A 10,000-nucleotide genomic window follows, 5' to 3' on the forward strand; every position below is an offset into this window, starting at 1 on the left:
AAAGGCATAATTTAAGAGCACACCTGATGTTATCTTGAACACTGCACATTTCAACATCTTTTATGCCCGAGATTTCGTCAATAATCACCATGTTTACGTACAGCAACCTATATTCAATTTCCAAAAAAAGAATGATATATATATAATCATTTCGGGAGCAGAGCGGCAAAAACCGGGTTAACTCTGAGCTGGCCATAAAAGTACTATTGAAACAGCAACAGCAACTGCTCTATTGCCCCCTGCTTCCTATATTTTTCAGGCATATTTGAGGGCCCACAGTTACGCATTACTACCATCCATATAACTGGCGACATTGTTTTATTTTCGGCTGTTGACGGTAGGTTAGCAACAGCCGATTTCAGCTGTAAAATGTTTAGCAAGACACGCCACCATCAGCAGCTACCTAGCTCCTGTTACGTCAAGACAGAGGCTTTCTATTCATTTTTCAGCTTGCCACGAATCATGGTAGAGGTCACAAACGTAACAATGGGTCGTCAAAAATGTGTGGCGAAAATTGGGCAACAGAGCAGTAGCAAATAACGGTTTCTGGTCGTTCTGTTCACTCAGGTTTGAAAGTTGGAACCAATCAACGTTCGAATCAATGGGAACATTGTAAATCTATATTTTTTTCTTTTTTTTACAAATACATGTTCATGCTTGTAAACTGATTCAAATATGAATTTAAGATTTAATTCTAGAATAACCTCCGGAGCTAACGAAGTAAAAATTGCCTTAAAATCTGTTTAGATATTAAAGTAAATCCAAGTAGATTATAAAGGTTTATAAAAAAAAATGACCGGCGTTTAAAGTAAAAGTGGACTTGGAGGTGTTCTCAATCAACAAGGTTACTCATGATCTCAACATGCAGTGATGCCAGCTGTCTGAATTCATTTTATCAGTAATTGCTAGCTGACAATTTTTCACTATATACACTCAGTATGGGTTGATGAATTTGTCTGTATATATATCTTGAGTTGGAATTCATTCCACATACTCCAAAGAAAAGAAAAGAACCAATGTGACATTCTTACAGCCTACATCTGGCACATGCGCATTACATGCCTATTCAGTTCGGCAATTATTATTCTTGTATATATTCGCCATGATGCACTTTTCACTGATCACTAAACCTTGGAATTCATATAATCAAAAATGCATTATTCCTAAAATACTATGCATCTTTTTAGTTTCTTCTGGAAAAAAAGTATTTGAAAAGTAAGAAATGGCAACACAAGTAATGGCGGGAAACCGGAGCGGAGGGCGGCAAAAACCGCGAATAATGAAACGGATTTTCCCGATGATCCCCGATGATGATGGTCATCGTCATCATTATGATCATCATAATCATTATCATCATTCTTATCATTCCCCTCAACACTATCCGCATCACCATCATCGTAATCATAAATATCATCATAATCACTATTACCATCACCATCATCATCTCATCATCACCATCATTCATCATGGATCAGGTTAATGTTTAGGAAAGTTTAAAGTATTAGTCGATGATATAGGAAATCATGAAATGCGAAGATAGATTATGATAGATCCATAATTAATGTTGTAACTGGAACAAGAGAGAACGAGGAGTCACTGTTCAATCTTACGGAACAAAATATTTTCTGTGAGGGAAGATTTGCATTTACAATTGTCCATGTATGTATGTACTGTGTGAGCACATATATGTCTGTATACTTACGTACGTCTAGGTATGCGTATATATGTACGTGTAAGCGCGTGTGTGCACGTACATTGGTCAGGTCTAGATTACTTATAACTTTAAATCTGCCAACACACCTGTGTAACTTTACATGTTCTATGTTAACAACTTTATTACTTGTTTCTCATTGAAGATATGGGGTTTAAAAGAAAATTCAGATCATGGTATTAGCTAGATATTTAATGGAAAACTTGTAATGATTTTCTTTTCCAAATACTTACTTTTTAGTTTTATCTTTTTATTTTTTAACAAACTATTTTATTTTAGAGGTAACTGTGTTTATATTCATGAACACATTCTTGAATTTAGAAATTTGAACATGCTCTCTTGAAGGAAAATAAAAATTCAAAATCAGTTTAATCCTAACACAACTGTTAATCACTCATTATCATATAATATTTTTATCTGAAGATAATACCGCATTTTTTCTATATTCAAAATGCATATTTTAATACATATTTTGTCTGGAAAACTACTTTTGACTCGAAAAGCAGAGGTATTTCAACTCATGTATACATAAATTAACACATGAACATATGATCACGTATATTTGAACCAAGCTGTTAATCATGAAATGCTAGCGTTATATTTCAGACAGCCAAAAGAGCCATTGCTAGATTAAGAAACCAAATGTCTATGGAAACTTATTCTAGAAGAAAGGGAAAATTTCCAGACAAGTATTTAGGTTAATCCTTTCGTGACTGTACGTCTACATAAGTCTATGGGATTATACGTTATGTTATTTTAATGCAGTAATGTGTTTTTATGGTACAAAGATTATCATTATGAAAATAGATTTAGGATAGAAAGTCGACGAACGTAATATAAGATGAATGCGCCGGTAGTCTTGAACTTCTTTATTTCTGATAGAATTGGTCTCTTTTTTGTATTTTCACACGTGTAAGTGTAATTCCATACATTTTTCTGACAAAAACAACTATTCCCACAATAACAAGTCGAAGATAATGACTTAAATCCTTGAAAATAAAAGCTATCTTGAACGTGACGAATTTTGGCGGGAAATCTTGAGGCGGATTCTCGCGAACGGTTCGATCGTGACGTCATACTCCCTAGACTCTGAAATTCAAACCGTTCAACACAATTAGCGCGTAGTCATACACTTTGAATTAGAGGTTCTGCATATACTTGCTTTATTCTTTTATATCTGGACACACAAAACGACAATTATTATCAACCAATTGTGTGAATATGACGAAAGCGCTACGTCATTATGACGTCACGTCCTCAAGCAGGCTTCAGACCCGCGCAAAATCGCCTTCAGTTCGACTCGCAGCGTTGAGTCGGAAAGTCGACACTGAACACCGAGCACACGCTGCCGCCTGTGAGCCGCGTTGTCGCGATGGCGGAAGACGTAGAGCAAGTCTTCACGGCGGAAGAATGGCAGTCCTTCCCGGAGATCGAGAAGAAGCGCTTCGAGAATATTCTCAGAAAATACAAAATGATGGAAGAGTTGGGTAAGTCGCCTCGAATGTCTTATTCACCTTTTTGATAATCACTTTAAACTAATTTATGGTTCTCTGCTGTTCTCTGCTACTTTTCAACTTTCATGAAAACAAATGTGCATTTGTTTGTGAAATAGACTGTTAGAACAGAAAAGGGTTTGAAATTAAAAGAAGAAAAAAAAATGAAAATCACACGAAGGACAATGGTAACAATAGATGGCATTTCATGCATTCTCTACAAATAAATGTAAGAACAGGCAAATATCGTGGCATCTACGCCAAAATCGCTTCGGCAAAGGCAACCAAATGCTCCACCACATATATTGTCAAGATAGAGTTCAGTCTTGTTTCTGATATTAAGGTAAATCGCCTGGGGGTCGACGGGCTCTGTCTTGCCAAAATACACGTGCGAAGGTTTGTTGGCCTTTATCGAGGCGCCGAGAGGCACGGAGGCCACGGCGATCAGTGACGCAGTGCCGCTCCCTTTCCCACCAAAATAGCCGCTGTAGCTGGAACCACTATATCAGGATAACATATTAAGGTTATGCGGCAGAATTACCACAGGCTTGCTAAACCATTCATTCTTAGTTATCTTAAAGATCCATTTCAATAAATCTGTTTTGTGTATAGTGGGTTTAAATGCCATTTATCAACACGGAAGAGTGTTTGGCAAGTCATATATATATATATATATATATATATATATATATATATATATATATATATATGAATATATATATAATGTATAGAAATATATATATATATGTATAGAAATATATACATATATATATATATATATATATACATATATATATATAAATATATTCATATATGTATGTATCTATATGTATATATATATATATATATTTATATGTATCTATATGTATATATGTATATATATATGATATATATGTATATATATGATATATATGTATATATATATATATATTTATACGTATATATATATATATACATATGTATATGTATATGTATATATATGTACACACAAACACAGATATATAAATATATATATATATATATATATATATATATATATATATGTATGTATATATATGCATATATATATATATATATATATATATATATATATATATATATATATATATATGCATATATATACATACATATATATATATATATATATATATATATATATATATATATATATATATATATGTAATATGACATATATATATATATATATATATATATATATATATATATATATATATATATATATATATTTATTTATTTATTTATATATATATATATGCTTATATATATATACATATATATGCATATATCTGCATATATATATGTATATATATATATAAATGTATATATATATATATGCATATATATATGCATATATATATATTCATATTTATACACTATATACACATATATGTATATATATATACATTTATATAGATATATATATAATGTATATGCATATATGTACATACACGCACACGCACACGCACGCACGGACTAACTTACACACATAACTTTCACGCATTTCAAATACATTTTTATTTTTACTAAAATACTTTATTTTGGCATATGCTTATCTTGAAAATTCTTTTGTATTTTAATCATCCAAATTTCTTCAAGGATACAGTCGTTAAAAAGAATAAACATTAATTAGATGTCCATTTTCAGGACTGGACCCCAAACCCCCGGACTTCTTGAAAAGACACAAGAAGCAAGTAAACGGTTTCGTGGCGCCCACAGCCAGGCCACCTCGAATCCCGAAAGACGATGAGGACGAAGAGTGGACGCCGGAGACGGAAAATAAACGCAGCAGAAGGCTATCCAGTGGTGGCAGGTTAGGCGGTGTAATACTGAATGTGGTGGATGTTTACCTTTCTGGTTAGAAGCTGATGGAGATGGCGGTCGGAAGTAAAGGGTAATGGAGAGACTTGTCAAATGATTAATCGCCACTGTAGAGTAGTGTAGAGATATATTAAGCGGTCACTTGCCACTGCAGATATGGAAACAAGAGTGGAAGCGGAGGAGGAGGAGGAAGAGGCGATGACAAGAGGAAGGCAGATTGGAGTGTTCCTGCTTCGCCCAGAAAGTGTGAGACCTACGACGATGCACCGCTTAGTGTAGACCAAGCAGATATTCTACGGTTGTGGACTCCAGCAAAGTTAGTCCCAGCTGCAAAAGACACTGTCAAGGTTTGGCTTTCCTACCATTGTCTTTTTTATCTCATTATTTAAAATACCTGATCTCCAGCCTCTCTCTCTCTCCCGAAATTGTCTGTTTGGCCACTTTGGTGGAACAGTCCCTCACCTGTCCAACAACAGAGTCGAGTGATTACTGTTGTATAAAATGTCTTGGTATAAACATGGGCCACAGGTACTATTCCAAGGGGATTCATCGTCATTTATCAGGATTTTTGAAGCAGTTTATTTATTCCTTAGTTTGGGAATTCTCGATATTATCAAGTTTTTGGATGTTCATATCATCATTATTGGTCAGTAACTCTTACTATGATTTATTACAAATTAAATCTTCACCAGTTCAAAATCTTAGGTCTTCCAGATAATGCCAACAACAATCGGCAAGTCACGTGCAGATTCCGACAGTGACAATGCTGAGACAGAAAAGACAAAATTCCTGTCACAGATAGCAACAGATACAGAGGTGGTAGAAGTGAAGGAACTTCCGGCAGAGACTAAAATATATGATGGTGTAAGATCAGAGAACGAGGATCGAGCAGGAGGTGTTCATCCAGTACAGAATTCTAGGACGCGGTACCCAAAACGTTGTACCAGACGGAAACTGTTCTATGAAGACAGCGTTGTTAAAGACGACGATTTTATATGTAAATAAAAACGTTTGTTTAGTTTTCTACTATAATTGTGTTTCACTTGGTTAGTTTTGTAATATCACGGATTTATTTCACATCATTTCGATTTCTTCCATTTCTTGTCCATATAATTGTACAGATTGCGCAGACTGTGAAGAAGAGAAAGAGGGAGAGTGTCCGTACCATCCGTTGTTCCTGATCTTGGATAACCCCGTAAGTGTCTTCTCCAAGTCTATGTATATATTTGTCGTAAATAAGATATAGATTTAGATGTTGGTTTCCAAGCTTCTCATGAAGCTGAAGCCGCCTTACTATCACAACTATCCCTAGACTGACTGAAAATGTGATTGATCAGTCACACATGAGCACACACACAGACTTAAATAATATTACTATCCCTGAAATGTAGAATGACTCTTGTACAGGTTGTTCGAGACGGCAGTGAGACAGACCGTGCTCGTCTCACGGCTCCGTGGCCGCTCAGTATCTGCGAGTCGAAAGTGAAGGGCGCCGGAAAAGGGGTGTGGACCAATGCTCAACTTCCAGCTCATCTTGTGTTTGGTCCCTATGAAGGTCGTGTCCTATCACGTCATCCGGAAGTTGGCAAAGAATCTGGCTATGGCTGGAAGGTTAGTTTATTCCATGATGTAAAATGTTGGATGCTATTGGATATTAAATTAAATAACCATATCATTAGATGATTTTTAGCGTTTACCTGCAAACCATCAAAACTTTTAAGTGAAGAATCCACATTAACAAATGCGTGATCATTTCTTCAACATCCTGTACTTTGTAGATCCGAAGTGTTGGCACAAGGAATACATGTATTGATGCTGTGGACTGCGCAATTAGCAACTGGATGCGTTATGTGAACTGTTCAAGGACAGAAGCTGAGACCAACCTATCCGCATTTCAGTTCAAGGGGCAAATCTACTACAGGACAGATTCTACAATTAGCAGGTCAGTGTAATCTGATAATGAATTCTACTTTGCCTAATTGTTCTTTTGTCATAGAGCGTTAATTAATAGGTAATAAAAATATATGTTTATTATGAACAGGGGGAGCGAGCTTATGTGCTGGTACGGAGACGATTACGGGAAGGATCTCGGCCTGTCAAGAGAGCCGTCCAAGTGGAAACTTGCAGAGAAGGATTTTAAAGGTATGCAACTAGAAGTCGTTGCAAATCTTCTATGTCTTTTACCTCTAAATGGTAGTATTTCAGGGATAAATTGTTTCGTTTGACACACACACACGTACACACACACACATATACGCACACACATACACACCACACACACAATGACACACATGCATATATGCATATATATTAATATAAATATATATATGTATATACATGTGTATATATATACATATACATATATATGTATATATATATTTATACATGTATAAATAAATATGTATATATGCATATATATGTATATATATAAATATATATATACATACATATATATATATAAATATATATATACATACATATATATATATAAATATATATATACATACATATATATATATATAAATATATATATAAATATATATACATATACATATACACATATATGTTTGTGTGTTTATATCTATGTATATATTTATATATATACATATATAAATGTATACATATATATGTATATATATATAGAGATAGATAAATATATATACATACATACATATATATATATATATATATATATATATATATATATATATATATATATATATCATGTATTTGTGTTCGTGTGTGTGTACCTATGCATACATACACACGCACACACACACACATGTATGTATATATGTATATGTATATGTGAATATATATATATATATATATCGCGCGCATGTGTGTATTGAAGTTTCTTAATTGTTTTAAGTGTTTAAACTCTCTTCATATGTATCTCCTTTTCAGATCGCCAGTGTGAATGGTGCAGTATGGTATACAGCTCTAAAGACTACTTAATGCGTCACCTAAAAGTGTGCAAAAAGCGCATTCACACTGACACAGCATTGACATGCGCCACGCGAGGAAGCACTGGCACACCTAAACAAGCTTTGCGAGGAGAGGCGCCCATGAAATATGCCTCTCAAAAGGTTTCACTGTCGCCAGAATCCGATGAGTGTAACAATAAGTGCGCGGAGTGCGATTACATGTGTAAAACAGTTGATACCTTGAGGCAACATATGTTAATGCATAATGGGAAAAATCTGTTCGAGTGTTCTGAAAATGGAGAAAGATTTGTTGAAAACGGTAAGCTGAAAAGTATCCAGGTGATTCACCTTGAAGAAAAACCGTTCGAGTGTCCAGATTGTAGTAAAAGGTTTAGGCAAAGTGGTAATATGAAGAGACACCAGAGGATTCACTCGGGAGAAAAGCCGTTCGAGTGTTCTGAGTGTGGGAAAAGGTTTAATGAAAGTGGTAGTCTGAAGACACACCAGAGGATTCACTCGGGAGAAAAGCCGTTCGAGTGTTCTGAGTGTGGGAAAAGGTTTAATGAAAGTGGTAGTCTGAAGACACACCAGAGGATTCACTCGGGAGAAAAGCCGTTCGAGTGTTCTGAGTGTGGGAAAAGGTTTAATGTAAGTGATAATCTGAAGAAACACCAGAGGATTCACTCGGGAGAAAAGCCGTTCGAGTGTCCTGAGTGTGGGAAAAGGTTTAATGTAAGTGGTAATCTGAAGACACACCAGAGGATTCACTCGGGAGAAAAGCCGTTCGAGTGTTCCGAGTGTGGGAAAAGGTTTAATGAAAGTGGTAGTCTGAAGACACACCAGAGGATTCACTCGGGAGAAAAGCCGTTCGAGTGTCCTGAGTGTGGGAAAAGGTTTAATGAAAGTGATAATCTGAAGAGACACCAGAGGATTCACTCGGGAGAAAAGCCGTTCGAGTGTTCCGAGTGTGGGAAAAGGTTTAATGAAAGTGATAATCTGAAGAGACACCAGAGGATTCACTCGGGAGAAAAGCCGTTCGAGTGTTCCGAGTGTGGGAAAAGGTTTAATCAAAGTGGTCATCTGAAGAAACACCAGAGGATTCACAGAGTGTTCTAGATATGTCGCATTTGTACACGCCACTTCAAATGCGAGACAAAAGCATAGAAGCAGAGGAAAACGTTAGTATTATGATTATGTTTTTGTAAATTACGCAAAATAGCCATTTTATTTCTATTCTATGCAGTGTTGGTCAAATAAAGCCTGTTGTGAAACCCTGTTGTTTCTATAAAGACCCCCATTCTTGTCTGACATGGAAGTAAGAGTGCAATTTTCAGGAATGAAGGGACAGATTGATAAAATTGACGAAAATATTAAAGCGCCTACAGGTCTTCATCAAGGAGTTGCCAGTTACTCATTTATTGCATTTTAATTGAGCTCTTTAAATTTCCACGGATATAACTCATAATTTGATATATTTTGCTAATCAAAAGATAAAAATGAGAACATGAATAAAATCATACCAGTACTTATTGAACTAATGAATTCATTCCTTGAATATAAGAGGTGAACTCAAAGGCGATAAATTTTGGCGGGAAATTTCGAGGCGGATTCTCGCCAACGGTTCGATCGTGACGTCATATTCAAACGGTTCGGAAAATCAAGCCTTACAGCACAAAAACTATTTAAATAGGCATTTCGATGTAATATTTCAATTATGATCAATCATCTCATTAATTTTCCATGCCTGTAAGCAGTATTTCTCCAGTAATAATTTACGGAGTGGAAATGCCTTTTTTATTGCTTTTCAGTAACCAATATTTCAGTAAATCTAAAAATTGTGAGAATATAACTTCCAATATGCTCCAGATGTAATGTGCATCCGCTGTGTTAGGGAAACTTGGAGACTCATGAGTTAGGCATATTTACATGTCTAAAACAATACCAAGGCATGGGTGACAAACAATGAATGATAATGAGTAATGATACCCTCGCATTCTCTTCACAATCTGCAGGCAAAGGAATTAAAGTAT

General features: G+C 35.1%; 1 protein-coding gene across 1 annotated transcript in view; it reads left to right on the forward strand.

Moving 5' to 3' along the window:
• Window positions 1-2,967: 2,967 nt before the first annotated feature.
• LOC122261012 (uncharacterized) overlaps window positions 2,968-10,000 on the forward strand; it is an 18,305-nt gene continuing 11,272 nt past the window's right edge. Inside the window, exons 1-10 of the mRNA XM_086549270.1 lie at window positions 2,968-3,198; window positions 4,870-5,035; window positions 5,198-5,390; window positions 5,749-6,040; window positions 6,165-6,238; window positions 6,451-6,654; window positions 6,822-6,985; window positions 7,085-7,185; window positions 7,951-9,081; window positions 9,837-9,881. Of these exons, the coding sequence (XP_086405396.1) occupies window positions 3,084-3,198; window positions 4,870-5,035; window positions 5,198-5,390; window positions 5,749-6,040; window positions 6,165-6,238; window positions 6,451-6,654; window positions 6,822-6,985; window positions 7,085-7,185; window positions 7,951-9,081; window positions 9,837-9,881 (2,485 nt within the window). The 5' untranslated portion in view covers window positions 2,968-3,083. The remainder of the gene's footprint in view (window positions 3,199-4,869; window positions 5,036-5,197; window positions 5,391-5,748; window positions 6,041-6,164; window positions 6,239-6,450; window positions 6,655-6,821; window positions 6,986-7,084; window positions 7,186-7,950; window positions 9,082-9,836; window positions 9,882-10,000) is intronic.

Source organism: Penaeus japonicus, unplaced genomic scaffold, assembly GCF_977035675.1.
Source record: "Penaeus japonicus unplaced genomic scaffold, GWHDUDI00000001_assembly GWHDUDI00000022, whole genome shotgun sequence".
Classification (NCBI taxonomy): domain Eukaryota; kingdom Metazoa; phylum Arthropoda; class Malacostraca; order Decapoda; family Penaeidae; genus Penaeus; species Penaeus japonicus.